The following is a 20,257-nucleotide window of genomic DNA, read 5'->3' as shown; positions in this document are numbered from 1 at the left end:
CCTGCAAGCAGGATCAGGGCCTAAGAGCCTTCTCCCCGCCTGCGTTTTCCAGCAACTGCTATTCAGAGGCTGCTCCTATGATGGCAGGTATAATAATGATGTTGTTGTTGTTGTTGTTATTTTAAATATCAAATGATATTTCACTCCTTTACCCCCAAATCTAGATTGTAAGGGGTGAGATATTCTTGGTGGCTGCACCCCTCCACATCCACCAGATGGCATCAGGCACTTGGTTTTGGAGCATGTCAATTGCAGCCTGAGGGGGGTCCCAATCCCCATGCTGTCACCGCAGCCCAGCACACCCCCACCCCCACCCCCCGGAAGTGGACATAGTCAGAGCTCTTGCCCCAGTTGTGATAAACTAAGACAGCACAGGCTACAGGTTGTCAGCATGCCACAATTAATCCACTTGACCCTTTGAGTGTGAGTGGAGGACTCTTATCAGGAGCTGTGGAGAAAATTTAGAAGATCCCTTTTCTCTGGACACCAACTTGTCTCATCTTCAGCCAGGGCATCTTCTTGCTGGGTAGGGAATCCCGACTGGTGGAAGCTGTTGCTTCCCTTCTTTCCCTAGCATCAGACTCCTCTGATTTTGCTGGGGGGGGGAGATTTGCTACACCTAATGAATTTCTGCCTGTCGCACAGTTGCCAACAGTCAGGGCTGCCTGAATAGGAGAAGTACACCAATAGTCCCGGAGAGAGCTTCTCTTAGCATGTGCAGAAAGACCCTTCCCACCTACCACTGAATAACTATATACAACCTCTACAGACCTAGGAGCAGGAAATGTGGCAGATGACACCACTCCCCAGTGGGCTTCAGGCCCCACACCCATCTCCCCCACTAGAAGCTTCCCCACCTTGGGGAAGGCAAAGGCATCTGGAGGCTGTGTGGCTTTTTGCCGGGATTCAATGTTGCCGGAGGGAAAGAAAAAGGCCTTCCCAAACAAGTCCCTTTTCTAATTACTCTTAATCCTCTTCCTACCTCCCAGGGGATAAGAGGAAATAAATTGCATTTTTCCTCTCTCAGTCTCTCTCTTTCCCTGCCCCCACCACCCAGAAGCATAGGGAGCTGTGCCTGGCAGGTTGAAATCTCTCTCTCTTGCTGTCTTGAGTGCATGCACACCCCCTCTGCTGCCCATGACGTGGGCATCCAAGGAAGCAGACTGCTGGAAGATTCGGACACGGAAAGCAAAGTCCCTCTTCATGCGGTGCAGAGTCAAATCAGGAAACGCACTGAGGAGGCAGCGATGCCCACCAACTGGGATGGCTTTAAAAGAGGACTGGGGAAATCTATGATTGTAGCTCTTGGCCACGAGGGCCATGCTTTGCCTCTGCAGTCAGAGGCAATGATGCTTCTGAATCCCAGTTGCTGGAAAGTGCTGGGCGGGAGAAGGCACAATGATCACCTGGTTGGCCACTGTGAGAGCAGGAGGCTGGACTAGATGGGCCACTCTTCTCATGTTCTTAATGACAAGTGTCTCAGAACTCAAGTGATTTAGGCTGAGGCTCCATTGGGTCCAGTCTTTCGAATCCCCCTGTGTCTCTGTGGAGACCCCCAGCAGGACACCAGAGGCAGCAGCCATTACCCGCTGTTTGTCCCACCCCTGCCCAGACCCACAAGAAATCTGGGGCTCAAAGGCATCTTGCCCCTGCATGTTGGGCCCAGCATTTTCTCTGTGGCTATTTCTCTGTGGCCTGTGGTCATACCCTGAATTCATCAGATTATTGGATCTGCCTTCTGGGCCACAGAAAACGGCTCACAGTCCGCTGGACGCTGCTGTGAGGGGCTGGCAAGCAAAGCCCAAAGGCAGGTGGCTGATGCAGTGCTGTGTCTCCTACATCTGGAACCCCGTGTCCCAGCCTTCCCCCGCTGGGATGCGGGTCTGTGCTGGGTTGTAGTGCAAAAGATCTGGAGGCCACCTGGGTTGGGAGAGGGCTCTCATTTAGCTACAGCAAGATCTCTCAGCTATGGATTTGTCTCCCCTCTTTCCAGAAGCCACCTGAGGGCATGAGGCCTCAGCTTATAGGCCTCAACAGCTGGTGACCCAAAGACCTGAAGAAGGAGCATCTCTTGCTCCTTCAGGCATTCAGTAGAAGCTCCCATGCTCTGCTGGCAAGGAGGTGGAAGTGGACCCCTCTTTAGCTGTAACCACTGGACCCTTCCTGGGCATCTTCAGGGCACCAGGCATTTTAAACTGTTTGTGCTGGTCAGTTTACGTTCTGTGGCTTTGGCTGCCTCTTCTTTTCCTTTGACGATGGTTTTGTTTGATTGTGCTTGGTTGTGCTGTGATTTGCTGTGGCAGCCCCCAAACAGTTTCATTTTTCCTTATGGGGTATCCAAGAGCCCGTATAGAGTCCTTAAGTAGATTCCCTATCCGTAGGAGAAAATAACAGAGGCCAACTCTGTTGCAAAAGGGTCCCCCACTCCCCCCACACAGGGAGGGAGGAGAGAAACCCCAAACAATGGTGTGCAAGCCCTTATATAGAATTTTGAAATTGCCCACCCTGCAGCTCAAGACCACCTCCCAAAACATCATACATACATCACAGAAAGAGGTGGTCCCCCGCAGAAATCCTGTTTGTCAGGATACCTTATAATGGCCACTGATTGTTCTACCTGGGCAGCCTGACCATTCTTTTGTGATGGTAAATACTCAGTTCCTGAGTCCAGGTCATAGACTCACCCTATTCATACACAAATAACCCCTTAAGACAGGGTTTGTGAGCAAAGAGACAATGGGGAGGTTTCACCCATTTGCCTCCCTTACTGCAGAGGAATAACTGAGGTCACTAGGGAAGTCAAAATGGCTTCAGGATTGTTCTCCTGTACTGTTTTAGACACATGGTATATATACTTATGTATGTGTTTGCCTTGTACATTTATGAACATTTATTTTATATTTGGGACCTTAGAATTCTTATAACAGTTTCAGCAAAATAAACAATGGCAGTGAATTTGATGGCGGCATCACAGGAGCCCCTTGCTTTTCTTCCCTGGCACACACACAGGAACACATCCAGGCACATATGGCAACCCCGTGGTCCTGAAGTGGGGCTTCCACTGGGAAGTTCTCCTGGACTGGAGTTGGGGAAGAGCTGCAGCTCAGGGGAAGAGCATCCGCTTGGCCTGCAGAAGGTGCCAATCCCTGGCAGCATCTCCGGGGAGGGCTGGGGGAGAGAGACTCCGGCCAGAAATCCCAAAGAGCCATTGCTACCAGTCAGTGTAGGCAATACTGACAAATGCTGGTCTGACTAAGGCCTCAGCCCCTTTCCTACCCACTGCCCCCTTACCCAAGGCTTCCTCTGCTTTCAGCTCAGCACTTGGGGGGGGGGCATTCTGAACAGGAGCTTGCAGTAGATAAGGCTGCTTCTCCAGTATTCCTGGGGCAGAAGGAAGGCTCCCTGGAGGAAGAAGGCAAATGCGTGACTTGCCCAACAAGGGAAGCCAGATCCAGACCCTTTGCTAAGGGAGAACCGCATCCTGCAAAGAGCCCAGCTCCAGAAACCCAGCAATTCACCAAAGCTTAGGTGATCAATGGCAATTCAGAGCTTAATGCCAACTCCAGGACAAACCCTGTAGAGCCTTACCAAAGGGGGGGGGGGTTCCTGACTCAGGAACCCCACAAAGTGGAGTCCCCCACTTCATTCATTCTGTTAGTCAGTCAGTCAGTCAGTACCCCACTTTTTCCCCTGATGGGACTCCAGACAGCTTACAGCTAAAAACACAGAAAGAACAATAATTAAAAAGCAATTAAACATTGATAAGATTAAAACAATATACACATATAAAATCTGTTAAAACCATACCAATATTTATAATAAAAACAGCAAAAAGCGAAAGATTTCTACGATCTGAAGAGAAACCAGTTAAAAGATAACATACAAAACATAGTAAATATAATTGAATATTTAGAAACAAAAATAAATAAACAAGCTGTATTTATCTTTATAGACACGGAAAAGGCGTTTGATAAGGTGTCCTGATTTTTTATGAAAAATAATTTAGAAATGATGGGTCTGGGGACAAAGTTTTTAAGAAGTATAGATGTAATTTATAAAGACCAGAATGTGAAACTTATAATAAATTTTATTTATACCCCGTCCTCCCCAGCCAAGGCCGGGCTCAGGGCGGCTAACAAGCAATAATAAAAACAAGTTGAATGATTATAACTTAAAAACAAAATTAAAATACAACATTAAAATATTGAAACATTAAAATATTAAAATGTAGCCTCATCGCAGGAGGAGAAAGGAAAAGAAAAAAGAAAGAGAGGGAGGGAGGGAATCAAATTGGCTCCAAGCTAAAGGCCAGGCGGAACAACTCTATCTTACAGGCCCTGCGGAAAGAAATCAGATCCCGCAGGGCCCTGGTCTCATGAGGCAGAGCGTTCCACCAGGCCGGAGCCAGAGTTGAAAAGGCCCTGGCTCTGGTTGAAGCTAATCTAACTCCCTTAGGGCCCGGGACCACTGGGGTGTTGCTATTTATGGACCTTGAGGCTCTCCGTGGAGCATACCGGGAGAGGCGGTCCCGTAGGTACGAGGGTCCTAGGCCGTGAAGGGCTTTAAAGGTCAAAAGCAGCACCTTAAATCTGACCCTGTACTTTACCGGGAGCCAGTGCAGCTGGAAAAGCACTGGGTGAATATGCTCCCATGGCAGAGACCCCGTGAGGAGCCTCGCTGCAGCATTCTGCACCCGCTGGAGTTTCTGGGACAGCTTCAAGGGCAGCCCCGCGTAGAGCGAATTACAGTGGTTAAACCACAGAGCCTAGGACTTGCCGATCAGAAGGTCGGCAGTTCGGATGCCCGCGACGGGGTGAGCTCCCGTTGCTCGGTCCCTGCTCCTGCCAACCTAGCAGTTCAAAAGCACGTCAAAAGTGCAAGTAGATAAATACCGTATTTTTCGCTCTATAAGACACACCAAACCATAAGACGCACCTAGTTTTTGGAGGAGGAAAACAAGAAAAAAAATATTCTGAATTCCAGAAGCCAGGACAGCAAGAGGGATCACAGCTCAACCATCCCGCTTGCTGTCCTAGCTTATGGGATAGCCGTGCGCAGCCACTCCCGGGCAGCGGGATGAAGGCTCCCCTTGCCCAGGAGAGGCTGGACGTGGCTAAGCAAGAAGCCAGGACAGCAAGCGGGATCACAGCGCAGCGATCCTGCTTGCTGTCCTGGCTTATTGGATAGCCGCATACAGCCTCTCCCTGGCAGCGGCATGAATTCTCCCCCTGCCCAGGAGAGACTGCGCACGGCTAAGGCTCCCCCAAGAGCTGCACTCCCTTTAAAGAGTGCGTGGAGCGTGTGTGCAGCTCTTGGGGCCCCCAAGAGCCACACACATGCTCCACACGGCTCTTTAAAGGGAGTGCTGAGCAGAGCCTCCCGCCTGCATTCGCTCCATAAGACGCACGCACATTTCCCCTTACTTTTTAGGAGGGGAAAGGTGTGTCTTATAGAGCGAAAAATACGGCAGGAAGGTAAACGGCGTTTCTGTATGCTGCTCTGGTTCACCAGAAGCAGCTTAGTCATGCTGGCCACATGACCCGGAAGCTGTACGCCGGCTCCCTTGGCCAATAAAGTGAGATGAGCGCCGCAACCCCAGAGTCGGTCACGACTGGACCTAATGCTGAGGGGTCCCTTTACCTTTACCTATCCCAATTGTAACTGGACACGGCCAATTCAACAAGTGGCAAAAAATGATTTTAAGGTTTGTATGGCAGAGCTAGATGCCTAGAATAAAATTCAAACTTTTGACGGATAAAAAGGAAAGAGGAGGCTTATCACTAACGGATCTTAAGATATATTATGAAGCTGCATGTATAACATGGTTAAAAGAATGGTTCAGCTTGGAAAATACGGATATATTAGATCTGGAAGGGTTCAGAAATAGATACGGGTGGCATGCATACCTTTGGTATGAGAAGGTTGGAGTACATAAGGACTTTTAAAATCACGTCATAAAAAGACCACTTTATGTAGTTTGGATAAGATATAAAGAGTGGTTTGAAAGGAAGACTCCGTGGTGGCTGTCACCCCAAGAGGCATTTTCAGATTATGGTAGACTCATAATCTGGGGAACCGGGTTCGCGTCTCCGCTCCTCCACCTGCAGCTGCTGGGTGACCTTGGGCCAGTCACACTTCTTTGAAGTCTCTCAGCCTCACTCACCTCACAGAGGGTTTGTTGTGGGGGAGGAAGGGAAAGGAGAATGTTAGCCGCTTTGAGACTCCTTTGGGTAGTGATAAACGGGAAATCAAATGCAAAACTCTTCTCTCTTCTTCATTGAAAAGATTAAACATGAAAGGAAAATGGTTGTCTTACAGAGACATGTTGTCAGAAGAGAATAATGTAATTAATGTAATTATTTTATTAAGTTGGATGGAATACCATCAAATGAATGACATCTTTTCAAAGGATAAAAAAGTAAGAGGGTTTGAACAAACAAAATCAATAATAGAAACTGCGGTACTACAAAATAACAAAAAATACTGTCCAATGTCTATGAGTGTTTACTAGAACGGCACACAAAAGTTGAAGAAATCAAAAGTGTCACGATTAAATGGGAAATTGAGTATGAAAAGTAGATAAAATTATGGAACACTGAGCTAAAGTTCACAGCATGTACATTGTTAAAAGAAAATTTGTTTAAAATGATGTGCAGATGGTACCTCACGCCAATTAAATTGTCAAAAATGTATAAAACAGGAAATAAGAATTGTTGGAAGTGTGGGGTGAAAGAAGGCAGTTTCTTTTGACGCGCAGCATAAATTAATAATGCAGAGTTTTAAAGAATAAAAGCTTTACTGAGTTAAAATAAACTTCTTCATAAACAACATGGTTCCAAACAGTTTGACTGAGATTACATACTGATTCTGTTCACAGCTGAAACAGACTGACTCTCACTGACATCTTACAGAGAACACAAAAGAGAAAACTGGCTACTAAGTCACATGTCAGAATGACTCAGCAGTTAGCAGTTAGGCCTGGATAACTTTAGTAGGCCCCAAATGATTGTGCAGTCCCAGCACTTCCCAGCCTGCTTTGCTGCTTCTGCTCTCATGTGTCTTTGTCACATGACATCTTTCACACGTGGTGGACATGTGACAAAGTGAAAACGTATAACAATAATAATTTATTATTTATAACCCGCCCATCTGGCTGGGCTTCCCCAGCCACTCTGGGCGGCTTCCAAAAAAAATTAAAATACTATAATACATCAAACATCAAAAGCTTCCCTTAACTTATTGAGAAAACATGTATAATGAACTAAAGAAGATCTTTAGGTATACGTTTTTGAAAAAAACAGTCATTCCTGTTGGGAATGGTGGGAAAGGATATCGATAAGAATAACCAGAAACTGTTTTTATACGCAACAACAGTGGTGAGGCTTTTGCTGGCCCAGGTGTGGAAACAGCAACAAATGCCAACAGTAGAAAAGTGGCATTATAAGGAGTATGCAGAAATAGCCAAACTAACAGCAAAATTCAACATCAGGGTGATGAAACATATCAAAAAGAATGGGGAAAATTTATGTTATATATAGAGAAGATGATGTGAAATAGAACTGAAATAAACCTCATAATGGGAAAATACAAAGAAATTTATTGGACAATAATATCAAAATGAATTAAAAATGTATACTATGACCAAGGTTGAACAGTATTTGTAAATGAATATAGACAGACAACAAGAACTGTATATATAGAAAGATTTATTTGTTTATGGACATTTCATGGACAAAAATTGAAGAAGAACAACTACCGTACAGTGGTACCTCGCAAGACGAATGCCTCGTAAGACGAAAAACTCGCAAGACAAAAGAGTTTTTTGTTTATTGAGTTGCTTCGCAAGACGAATTTCCCTATGGGCTTGCTTCGCAAGACGAAAATGTCTTGCAAGTTTGTTTCCTTTTTCTTAAAACCGTTAATACCCAGGGAATCCGTGCTTCGCAAGACGAAAAATTCGCAAGACGAAAAAACTCGCACAACGAATTAATTTCGTCTTGCGAGGTACCACTGTATATACAAAATGGATAAAGACAATGCAAAAAGACGACACAAAAAAGCCAGAAGAAGGAAGGAGGGAAGTCAGCTCTTGAGAGCAAGAATAAATGTAAAATGTAATATAATATGTGTATGTATAGTATGTAATTATAAAAAACCAATAAAGATCAGCTTAAAAAACCCAAAAAAAACCAGCATTGCCCCAGCCCTTTCGTTCAAAGCAATCAGTTCCAAAAGCCTTGGAGCACTGAAGGAAGAAGCCAGTCCAGCTTCTCTCAGGAGGGAGTTCCAAAGCTGCATGGCAGCCGCCACCACTGAAAAGGCCCTCTCCTTTGTCGTCCCCCCCAAGCCTGCCCGTGTCTCCCCCACAGATCTCAGAGCCCAGGCAGCTTTGTACGGGGGAACACGGTCTTTCAGACGGCCTGGACCGAGGGCTTTATAAGTCATAACCAGCCCTCTGAATTGTGCCTGGAAACAGACCAGCAGCCAAGGGAGTCATCTGCTCCTAAAACCAGCCCCAGTCCACAGCCGCAGCTCTTTGGGCTAGATGGGGTTTCTAAGCTGTTATGTACTGAAGTTCTCACCCTGGGCCAGCAGGGGGATACTGTAGATAGTTCAGGTCCACATATGCAAATAAGGGATCGAAAGTGACGTTCAGTGATTGGATAGTTACAGAAAGTTGTTACAGTTACATTGTACTGGAGCTCTATATAAGCAGGCTGGCTGAACCCTTCAGTTCAGTTCTTTTCTGGCCTCTGAATAAACAAGAGCTGTTTGAAGAATCGCTGTGTCGTCTGATATGTTCACCCACAACTTAACACAAGCACTTTTTGATTTGCTTCGCAGAAGAGGGTCTTTCACAGCCATGCCAGTCATCCTATGGCTGGTTGCTTCCTCATAAGCCCCATTTCTCAATCCCCGGAGATAGACCTGCTCCTCCAAAGGGCAGCTGCTGTTTCCTCTCCCTGAACTCCCACACATACATCTCTTCCCCCGCCGCTAAAACAATGCCAGGAAGCTGGATCATGCCACAAGATAACCCTCCTTCTAGAGCTATTGAAGGGCAACCGCTGCATGTGTCTCTTGATGATCATGTGCAATTGGTGCTTGCATAGACCTCGGTTCCAGTGCATTTCCCAGGAGCTGCAGTGGCCTCTTAAGACCTCATAACTTGGGAGTTCATAGTTTATTCATTTTATTGCATTTCTATGCCACCTTTTTCCTCTGCAGGGTGCAGGAAGCTGCTTGACAGTGGAACAGTCTTCTTCGGAAGGTGTTAGACTCTCCTTTACCCTCCTTTACCCTTCCAACTCTACAGTTCTCTGATTTCTATGATTTTCTGGCCATAGTTAAACAACCATCCTATGCCTATCCAACTAACATTATTGAGATCTGGTCCAAAATCAGAACAAGCAGGTAAAAGTGTGCTACAGTTTGGCCTGAGATGGAAACAAACCCAAGCAACTCTTTGTGTGCAGAAGGGTATTCCACATTCCCATCACTTACTTCCATGAATCTTGCACCTAGAGACAGTTGTTATATGACAGAAATACTCACTGTTTCATCTGCTAAAACTGAGAATCTCAGGAAATAGCAGGCCTTCACAACAATAGTCTCTCTCAAAATCATGCCACACTACTTTATTCCTCTGCGTTCTTGTATCCCCTGCAAAATGTCTATTCTGTTGCCTGTGGCCCTGGTCTTACCACAAAGAGCAAGGTCCTGTGACTCATAACACCCAGTGTTACATATTGCAGCTTCTGTTCATTCATTCCATCATTTATTGGATTTCTATCCCACCTTCTTCTCCGAAGAGCTCAAGGTGGCGAACACGGTTCTTCCCCTCCCCACAATAACCCTGTGTTGAGAGGCAGTGACTGGCATTCAAGGTTCATGGCCGACTGGGGATTTGAACCCTGGTCTCCTGGGTCCTAGTCCAACACTGTAACCACTACACCACACTTTCCCCTAGTACCTCTTGCATATGACATTAAGCAGCATTTAGCAAGGCATGGTAGTCCTTTCCAGGGAAGGCAGGTAGCAGCTCAAAGCCAAAGTCCTTTTAATAAATATTAGGAAAGGGAGATGGGGGCAGAGCTGATCTCACGCACACATTTGGGAGGAATCAGGTATCTTTGGGGAGGCCTGACTCAACTTGCAAGGAGGAGAGCTCACAACTAGCAGAGCTAACAGTAGCCAAGAAGGATCTTATTCCTGCTGCATTTCAGCTGCCTGACCCACTTTGGCTGCAAATAAAACAAAAGCAGCAGGAAGTTTAATCTCCTAGAGGGCTTAACTCATTGCTCACCAGACTGGAGCCAAAAGCCTTTGGGATGCCAAGGTGGCTGACCCCAGGAGAGCAGGCAGCCCTGGAAACATGCAGAAGGAGGAGCCAGGCTTACAGTGGGGTTCCCCATTACAGGGCAAGCATGCCAGAAGCATGAAGTTGGCAGCTACTGTACCTTGGAAGCAGCTCAGAGCATCCCATGAAAGAGTAACTCCATCTTCATACTTTGTAGAGTCTTGGAAGAGACCGAAGGTGGCTCGTGCCAGTGGGGATGGAGTTCAGTCTGCTCTCCTGGAAATGTTTGTCCGCTTTACCTGAGAATTGTAGAGTTGGAAGGGACCCAAGGGTCATCTGGTCCAACCCCAAGCAATGCAGAAACCACACCAGAAGAATCCATGAGAGGTGGCTATGTGACATCTTGCTTAAAAATCTCCCGTAAGGAAGAGTCAATCACCTTCTGAGAGAGTCCATTCCGCTGTCAAACAGTAGGCCTGTGATCCCCAGGACCTATTCTGAGCCCACTGACTTCATTGATTAGTCCTGAGTGTGACTTGATTGTACGAAATTGTTCTAAGCAAATTAGAGTTGGCTCCTATGACCCGCTCACGCTGGCCGGACACTGAGGTCCACCTGGAGGGTCTTATGGTGGCTGTGTCCTGGGAGGAGTGAGACTGCAGGGAACCAGGCACAGGGCCTTCTCCGTGATGGCCCCGCCCTGTGCAATGACTTTGCACAGGCTTCTGAAGAAGGCAGCCCTGTTGCGGGAAGCTTTGAACGTTTAATCCTCTTTTTGTAGATGCTGGAAGCCGCGCAGAGCGGCTGGGGCAACCCATACAGATGGCTGGGGTACAAATCATAAAAGTAGGATGACATGATGGTGAAGATGATCCTTTCGCAAAGCAAAGGAAGCCGCCCCGCTTGCGGTGCTTTTAGCCGCGCCGCTCTCCGCCCGCAGCAGGCGGCCCTCTGCACATGCCCCGGGCCCCGCGCGGCGGCGGGCGGAGAGCGGCGCGGTCCTCCCGCCGGGGCGGGCGCTGGCTCGGCGGCCCCTCCCGCGCGGCGCCGACGTCGGGCTGCTGGGAGTTGTGGTCCGCGCTGCCGAGCCGCCGCCGCCGCCGGAGAGCCTCGCCGTGCCGGGAGCGCCGAGGGCGGCCGGGAGCGTCGGCGGGAAGCGCGGGCAGCAGCAGCAGCGGCAGCGGCAGCAGCAGGTAGGTGGGCCGCTGGGCAGGTGGGCGCCGGAGAGCAGGCGCGTCTCCCTCCGTGGCCGCCTCGGCCGCGCCGGAGCCGGGCGCTCGGTCCGGGCGGCGGGCGCAGCCAGCAAGTGCGTCGCCTGCCGCCTCCGCGAAGAGCGCGTGGCCCCGATCCCGCCCGCCGGGGGACGCGAGGGCGGCGCTCTGCACATGCTCGAAGGCGGCCCCTTTCGCGCCATCTCGGGCTGGCTGGGCCTCGGCAGGCGAGCGGCCGACCCGGCGGCTCTGCAAGCCAGAGAGCCCCGCAGAGCCAGTGCGAGGAGGACTCCCGGGCCGAGCCCTTGGCGCCCGAAGGAGCTGGGACGCCGGGTGCGCCGCCGGGGAGGCTGCGGGGGCGTCTGGCTCGGCCGTGCGACTCACAGCCGAGCCCCTCCGGAGCACCTCTCCTTCAGGACTACACCGGCAGGGCAGGAAAGTACTCTGCACATGCTCTGGAGGCCCTCTTTAAACGTGTTCTGGGCTGGTCAGCCGTTGCAACTGAACCTGGACTTCCAGAGAATATGAACAGGGACTGGGGGAGGTGCTCGGAGTTGCTGCTCTCAAACCCCTCTGCTCATGCTCAGGAGTACTTCCTGGCATTCCAAGGCTCCACAGGACAAGAGAAGTGGGGAGGAGGACGGACCTCCAGGCGCCCCATCGCCTGCCCCCAAGTGCTCCAGGCAGCCCAGGCCCCCTGACTGGGATCCTCGGGCAATTGCTTTGGCTTGGGTGCTCCCCCAGGCAATGGCTTTGGCTGCTCTCCAATGCTCTAGGAACCATCTGCTTCACCCCGGCTTATCATCCTGGGAGGTTTCCCTCCTTGCCTGCCAGGAGATTCCTTGAGAGCAGGGGAGGGCTCTCCCCAGCCCCCAGTATTCTTGCTTCAGAACAGTGTTGGCACACACACACACACACACACACACACACACCCTTACACCTCCTGTGCTGCTTCTGCACCTCAGTCCTTACATAACAGCTTTTCCTGCCTAGGAGTTTCTCCACTTGCCACTTTGGAGTGTGCAGTACAAGTGCAGTTTGTAAATGGATCCTCTCCCCTCCTCTCTCCCCACCCTTTCCTGTTGCCCCCAATTCCAAAATGACAAGGCTGTTCATGCAAACACGCTGGAAGCAGCCTGAGCAGGTCCTGGGCACATCCAGACCGGAGGAAGGAAATCCAAGCGGCGTTTGCTTCCTGCGTGAGAAATGCCATCATAAACTGGTTTGCTGCTGTGTCACAGTATTTGCTGCCTGCCCACCAATCCACTTCCATTTGCCATGTGGCAGTGCTGGCCCCTGGTTGGTGTCCACGTCTCCCAGAACCTTTCAGCACCAGTACCAGGCCTGGGTTCCAAGGTGGGCCAGCCGGAGGCAGGAAGGAAAGGGCTCTGGGTCTTGCCAGAGGACCCAACACTCAGGAGGCTGCAGAGATCTCAGCCTGAGCAGAAGGTGAGCCCAGCTCTGGCCCACTTTCCTTTGGGGCATCAGCATGGAGATGGAGACCAAGTTAATTAAATTTGGGGGGCGGGTGTCTCCCAGCAACGAGGAAGCTTTTTATTGCCTGCTTGGTTGGATTGGGTGAGTTACCTTATTTCCTTGGGGTTCTTTTTGCAGCGCCCATGGGGTGCTTGTGGGGCTCATTCTGGAACTTCACCAAGTGGCTGGAGCCTGGGTGTCCAGAACACAGTCAGGCAAGTAGTCTTTGGGGGTTCTCCCAAGTCTGAGGACCATCGTTTGGGGCTTGAGTTGAAGAAATGCTGTGGCGGTGGGCTCTCACGTCCTGCGTTTTGCTCTCATTGAGGCTGCTCCGAAAGCCCCCTGTTTAAATGGGGCAGTGGAAGGGTAGCAGCAGAACAAGGGCCGGGTCTCTCCATAAGGTAGTCTCTGCCAGCTGTGCCCTCTGCTCAGGACAGGGTCCTGGGTTGGGGGAGTCCTGGCCCAACCCCCTTTCTGGGGACTAAGGGACCACTGGACATTGCCTCTGGTCCTGGCTGGTTTGGAATTGAGAAGTTCTCTCCCAAAGTCTGTCTCTGCTTGTTTGCAGCACAAAACACTAGGGATCTTTCTGCCATCCCAGGTAAGCAGGAGCCGCCTTGCGAATCTGGTGGCCCTGAGCCTGAATGCTCTTTGAGGGGAGTCTGGCTTTGGGTAAGGAAAGCTCTGCTGCGCAAGGCAGCCTCCTTCTGCTGACGTTTCCCTGGCACCTGTACAGGCTGGATGGGTCCTCAGTCGGACCCAGCAAGGTAGTTCCACCAGGGGAGCAGGCCTTCCTCGCAGAGCAGAGTAAATGGAACCACTCTGGGAGGTGATGCTGTTTGCAGCAGCACTCCAGAAGGGGCACTACCTGCCAGCTGGCAGGCGGGTGACTCAGGTGCCAATTGCCACGTTTGTGGTGAGTGGGTGGGACGCATTGTCAAGGGTGATTGACATGTGCGTGCGTGGGGGGGAGTGGGGAAGGTGCCTCCTGCCCCTGCTGAGAGGGTGGGAGGGCTGAGTCTGGCGCTGCTGATTCAAATCTAGAGAGATGGAGCACAGGGCAGGCAAGCGAAGCTGGCAGGGCTGCTGGACGCCAGAACCATCTCTGGGAGCTGCACAGAGGGAGGGAGGGAGGGAGGGAGGGAGGGAGGGAGGGGGAGGAAAGCCAGCCTGCAGGTCTGCCCTGTCCTGTTCCACCACCACCCCCGCCCCGCTCCTGGACCAGCTTGAGGCATCCAGTGATTGGGAGCAGTGCAGCTAGAGCACTCTGCTCACCTAGAGAGCCAGCGTGGTCTAGTGGTTAGAGTGTCAGGCTAGGGCCTGGGAGACCAGTGTTCAAATCCCCACTTGGCCATGAAGCTCACTGGGTGACCTTGAGCCGCTCTCGCTCAGCCTAGCCCAGCCCACAGGGTAGTTGTGCGGAGGAGTAGAACCCTGTGCACCACCTGGAGCTCCATGGAGAGAAAGGTGGGATGCAGTAAATTTAAAAAAAATAAATAAATCAGCAGTAGCCCAACCCTGGTGGCAAAATGACATGGGAGATGTGAGGGTGGGTTGTTGTTATTTTAACCGAGTGATGGGGAAGAGGGGTATTGCTGCTTCTGGCACCACATGGGAGCTCATCTCAGCTTTGTCTACGTGCCAGAAGGTGATGGCAGATCAGAAGAAAGGTGTGTCCATGCAGTGCAGTTGGCCTCCCTTGAAGACTCTGGCCTGCGTCCCACTTGAGGGGGGGGGGGTCACAATTATGCACAAGGGCTAAGGTGGGAAGCCTCCAGGGGCCGTCCTGACTTTCCTGCCCTCCAACTGCCATCTTTCCCCAGAGTCACTGGCCATGCCAGCTGCTGGAAGTTGGAGCCTCACAGGGTCTGCAGAGCCCCGGACAGCCATCCTCCCTGCTTTTGGGAGTCCTCTACAACCTCCACACACAAGTGGAAAACAGGCTGGACAGGCAACGGGGCTCAGGTGCAAGAGGGACCCGTTTTCTCAAGGCTCCTTCCTGTTTTCTTGCAGATCCTTCAATGGGAACAGAAACTGGGACCTGGACCGGGTGCTTGTGGAGGGAGCATGCGCCCCTTATGCATCCGTTTAACCTGGGCAACAAATGAAGGAGGCCCCAGAGACCAGAGGACTCTGTTGCGGGTGACAGCAGCTTTGCAGGAGTGAAGTTGTTCCACAGATCCCGGATCTCATGGGGCTCCATGACGCTCATTGGCTCGGAAGCGATGTGGGAGCATCTGTGGAAAGGCAGCGCCTGAGCTGAGCAGCTTCTCCACTGTGCCCCTGGCTGCTTGAATTCTGGAACCTGCCTTTCAGGATGGCTGCCCCTGAAGCTTTCCCAGGTCTACGGCCCTGACGCAGGAGCTGGCGAGCTGCCACAGATGCAGCCTGTCCCCCTCCGGGACCCCCTGGCACTGCTTGCCCATGACTGGCCTCTCCCCACTTGCCCCTGTCAGCCTGCGTGGTGCGGGTGCCTGTGGAGATCTCGAGAACTGACTCTCCCTTGCATGCGCTAGAACCCGGCACCCGTTCCGCAGCCCCAAGATGTCTCTGGAATGGCTGGCAGGATGGAGCGGGTCTCTGGACCGGCTGAGGGACTTGATCGCCAGTGGGATCCAGTCTGTGCGGGACTGCGACACCACCGCCCTGGGCACCGTGGCCTTCCTGCTGGCCATGTTTGTGTGGTACTGCTACCACGTTGGGCGGGAGCAGCCCCGGACGTACGCCCTGGGGAACTCTCTCCTGCAGGGGGTGGACACCAATGGCCTGCAGAATGGCTACACCCACTGCCACTCCCCGGAGTGTGTCCGCTGTGCCCACAGCGACGGCCTGAACCAGAAACTCTACCACAACCTGCAGGAGTACGCCAAGCGCTACTCGTGGTCTGGGATGGGCCGCATCCGCAAGGGCATCCGCGAGCAGGGCCGCTACCTCAGCAGCCGTCCCTCCATCCAGAAGCCAGAGGTCTTCTTCCTGCCCGACCTGCCCACCATGCCCTACTTCCCCCGCGATGCCCAGAAGCACGACGTGGAGCTGCTGGAGCGCAACTTCCAGACCATCGCCTGCGAGTTTGAGGCCCTGTACAAAGCCTTCTCCAACTGCAGCTTGCCCCAGGGCTGGAAGGCCAACAGCACACCCAGTGGCGAGTGGCTGACCTTCTACCTGGTCAACCAGGGCACCTGCGTGCCCCGGAACTGCCGCAAGTGCCCCCGGACCTATCGCCTGCTGGGCAGCCTGCGCACCTGCATTGGCAACAACGTTTTTGGGAATGCCTGCATCTCTGTCCTGACGCCGGGTGCCGTTATCGCGGAGCACTACGGACCAACCAACATCCGCATCCGCTGCCACCTGGGTAGGCACCTTCGGTTTACCTTCAGTTCTGGCCTCCTCCCTTTCAGGAGAGCCTCCCTTGACTGTGCCTTTAGCAGTCAGGGGCTCTGGGCAGACGGAGCAACTGTCCTGCACAGCAGCTTGGAGGGCAGCTCAGCCCCCTTACCTGCTGGGTGGCAAAGATTCTGGTGGGCAGCTCTGGGGAGCATCATGAAAGCGAGGCTGACCTGTGGCCCTCCATCTGTTGCTGGACTCCAGCTCCCAGCGGCCAGCCTGCCCAATGGTCAGGGAGGGCAGGAGTTGGGGTCTGCATCTGGAGAGGCCCCACAGCTACCCCATCCCTGCCTTGCTGTGGACTTTGCAGAAGTTGAGGCCTGAAAAGGAAGCTTTGCTACTCCTCCGGGGGAAATTTTCCCTTGAGGTGTGTGAGCCCTACACCTTACAGGTGCAAAGAGCACACCCACCCCACTCCATACTTTGTAGGGTGGTGTGGTCCATGTATCTGTTCCTTAAAGGAGGCAGAAATTCTATAGGTCCTTTAAAACTGACGTGGGTTTCTTTCAGACGTCATGGCCCTCTGCAAATTGTTCAGGGTGCAGAGTTCCTTTTCAAGTCCTCTGTTTCCCAAGCAATTGATGGACAGCCCCCTAAGAGTTAGAACAGCGGATTATGAAATGAGGAAACGCTGGGAATGCAAAGGGGGCCAAAAATCCACAGTAGTCTTGGGAATGGGCTCCCTCCGAAGGTGCTGGAGTCTCCTGCGCTGGAGAAGGTGGCAGAGATGTTGTGGGTGGCCATCTGCCAAGGAGTCTTTAGCTGCGATTCTTTCATTGGACCAGATGCCCCTTGGAGTCTACTACATCTCTACAATGTCAGGATTCTGTGCTTTCCTTTCCTTTTTTCCATGCAAAAGTCTGCACCCGACTGCATTTCCTGCCTTGCTTTCAAGTAGATAGCAAACGCAGCTCTCATTGTTTGCTGGGTGCAACTCGTGCTGCCAGGCTGGGCTGCTGCCATAGCAACCCCTGAGGCGGTCTTGCGTGCTTCCAGCCTGCCAGCCGGCCAATCTGAGACTGAAGCCTGGCGGATGCCTCCCTGCCTCCCATTAAAAGTGCCACAACGGCTGGTCTTGTTCAGCCAGGTAGGGCTGGCGTTAAGCGGGGTCAGTCTCACAGGGAGCTTGGCCTGGCGACTGCAAAGTATTTGGGTCATGAGCTCTTTTGAAAAAAGGATTGGACATGTTTGTGAAGGACAGCTCTAGGGCTGTTGCTGTGCCAGCCTATTCAAAGCCTCCCTGTCCCGATGCCATCCCAGGTGCCAGAGAGGCAGAGCGGTGTAGTGGTTGGAGAGACACCAGGGTTTGAAACCCCCGTCAGCCACGAAACTCACTGGGTGACCTTAGGCCAGTCTAGCCTTCCTCACTGGTTTGTTGTGGGGATTAAATGAGCTGGAGAGCGCCATATAGGCCACATGAGCTCCTTGGAAGAAAAAAGGTGGCTAATAATAATAATAATAATAATAATAATAATAATAATAATAGCATAAGGGGGATGATCATCTCCTTGGTGCCCCTCAAGACCTCTTCCTAGCGGAAAGAGTACGCTGGACCTGGTGGGCTCTGGATCCAGCCTGGCAAAGCAGCCCCTCTGCAGCAAGCCCAGGACTGCAAAAGGTAGAGGGCAAGATTGTAAAATCCACCTGCCTTCAGGGAACAAGGAAACGCAGGTTCCTTGCTGGCTGGTGTTGGGCTGCTCCCATTGCCGTTCCTCCTTGGTTCTGCCCATCATGCATCTTCTTTCTTCCTGCAGGACTGAAGACCCCCAGCAATTGTGAACTTGTTGTGGGAGGGGAGCCCCAGTGCTGGGCGGAAGGGCGCTGCCTGCTCTTTGACGACTCTTTCCTGCACACGGCATTCCATGGTGGTAAGTCTGAAGCCCTGACACACCCAGAGGCTGGAGTGTGCCCTGAGGTGTTTTCCCAAGGGGCTGGTGGGGGAGGGGAGGGCTTTGCTGGAAACAAGGGTGTGTGTCCCCCTAGCTCCACGTGATTCCCAAGCGCTGAGAAGGAAAAACCCTCTCTCTGCCCGACTCCTTGCAAAGCTGCCTCAGTATGTCCCATGCAACTTCTGACCCTTGCAGTCAGCTTCCGCAGCTCTAAATGACATTTCAGGTTGTTGGAAAAGGTACTTGTGTGCATGAGCATGGGAGAAATATGGAGGAGGGCAGGGAGAGACACTTTCAAGTGTTTCTTCCCACCGCCTTGAGGGCTAGCAGCTAGATTTTTAAAAAGAATAAAGATAGCACCAGGCCCGAGTGCATGGTCCTGTGAAGCGCTCCCTAGTCCTCTTCCCTCTTGCATGCTGATTAACCATGGGGTGCACAGAATACTGGGGACTCTTTTCAGCAGAGCTCCTAACAGTGTTCTGACCAGAGCTGGGGAGGGGCTTTGTCCTGCAAGACCCAGAAAACACATCATGGTTCCAGCCAGCCTTAGTGGGGCTGCTGCTCCTGCCCCTCCACTGAGATACAGCGGGGGCATTCAATCATACATTCACAGCCATAGGAGACCTCATTAAACTGCCACGGCTGGGAACTGTAGTTTGTGAAGGGGCTGAGAGTTGTCAAGAGGCCCTGCCAGAACCGTTTATGGTGGCATCGTAGTACCCTAAAGGTATGGTAGTAAGAGAGACCTGGAGACCAAACTCACCCACTGAACTGCTTGCTCTTCCTTTTCTTCCTCCAGGTGCCCCTGAGGAAGGACCCCGGGCCGTATTCATGGTGGACCTCTGGCACCCAAATGTCGCTGCTGCCGAGCGCCAAGCCCTTGATTTCATCTTTGCTCCTGGACGATGACGCAGCTTCCTTGGGCACAGCAGGCTGGAGGGCAGGCAGAGGGTGCCATGCGGGGTGGCCTGGAGCCTGGAGCCCCCTCCCCAGTTGGCCTGCCTGTGCGAGGGTCTCACACACACAAACAAACTCCATGTGTAGCTCCTTTGCACCAGGTTTTTGGTCGTGGAAAATTCCACCTTGCAGTTTTCTTTCCTATTCTTTGCTTGGGGGGGTGGAGGAGGGGCTCCCCAAGTCCTCCTTCCCACTCCCCACCTGCCCACCTTTCTACTCTGTGGTTGGGCACCGTGCCACTGTAGTGTGTTAACGTTGCTGTGTTTTGCAGTGTCCTGACTTTAGAAGCTAACAACCCTGATGTTATTGATGAATGTAGCCATGTCAGTGTCACCTTGTCATCTTTAAAGACAAAAGCACCCCCCATTGGTCTAACTCAGAGGTGGGGGGGAAAGGGGGCTCTTCTTGCTGTAGCTTTTCATGGGGGCTTGGATGGCCTGGGGTCCATTCTTCCCCCTACCTGTAAGAAAACAGGCCCCCTCCAACATCTCTATGTGCAACAGGTGAGAGCAGAGGTAGGAGGGACAAACTCTGTCCTCCCCCTAGCATAGAGCAGTGGTGTGGGACCCCCAGCCCCCCTCTCTCTCAAGCTTTGCATCAGCTTGCTTTGTGCCTTCTCCTTCCTTTTGGCCCCTGCTGCTTTCTGTCCTGGCCTTGAGCACTTGCTGCACATTCCTGCAAGGAAGAGGCGGATGCAGAGGTCGAGGGGGGTAGGTTGACCTCCTGGTAACTCCCCCCCCCCCAGCTGCCAAGGGGAGGCTGAGCAGCCTGTCATGTATCTGGGAGGTGCAGAGTGGGGGCAGAAGAGGATTTATTTGATGCTCCCCTCCCAATCAGAGTGGCTGGAGGGAGACTTAAAGCGCAGTGTGTTACAGCTGGGGATATTTGTGCCGGCAAAAACCACAAAGGCTATCCAATAAAAAGAAGTTTTGCTTAAAGATGCAGTTGGTTTGTGGGAGGAGGCTGTGGAGCCCCTCCTAGCTGGAGTGGGCACAGAGGGTAGGCTGCCTTACGGTCTCCACCTCTCTTGCTCCTGGGGG

General features: G+C 52.0%; 1 protein-coding gene across 3 annotated transcripts; it reads left to right on the top strand.

Annotated features, from left to right (window-relative positions):
• Nucleotides 1–11,382: 11,382 nt before the first annotated feature.
• Nucleotides 11,383–20,155, top strand: ASPHD2 (aspartate beta-hydroxylase domain containing 2). Of its 3 annotated transcripts, none has more exons than XM_053368477.1 (4): nucleotides 11,383–11,493; nucleotides 15,001–16,339; nucleotides 18,126–18,239; nucleotides 19,060–20,155. In XM_053368477.1, exons 2-4 carry the CDS (start codon nucleotides 15,532–15,534, stop codon nucleotides 19,167–19,169), a joined length of 1,032 nt encoding a protein of 343 aa, XP_053224452.1. In that variant the 5' UTR covers nucleotides 11,383–11,493; nucleotides 15,001–15,531; the 3' UTR covers nucleotides 19,170–20,155. The 3 variants fall into 3 exon arrangements, with proteins under 3 accessions (XP_053224452.1, XP_053224453.1, XP_053224454.1); XM_053368478.1 differs by lacking the exon at nucleotides 11,383–11,493 and adding an exon at nucleotides 12,464–12,960; XM_053368479.1 differs by lacking the exon at nucleotides 11,383–11,493 and adding an exon at nucleotides 13,019–13,089.
• The last annotated feature ends 102 nt before the right edge of the window (nucleotides 20,156–20,257 follow it).

This window comes from Podarcis raffonei, chromosome 16 (assembly GCF_027172205.1).
Source record: "Podarcis raffonei isolate rPodRaf1 chromosome 16, rPodRaf1.pri, whole genome shotgun sequence".
Taxonomy (NCBI): domain Eukaryota; kingdom Metazoa; phylum Chordata; class Lepidosauria; order Squamata; family Lacertidae; genus Podarcis; species Podarcis raffonei.
Note: the sequence above shows the minus strand (reverse complement) of the source record. Positions and strands in the feature narration are given on the sequence as shown.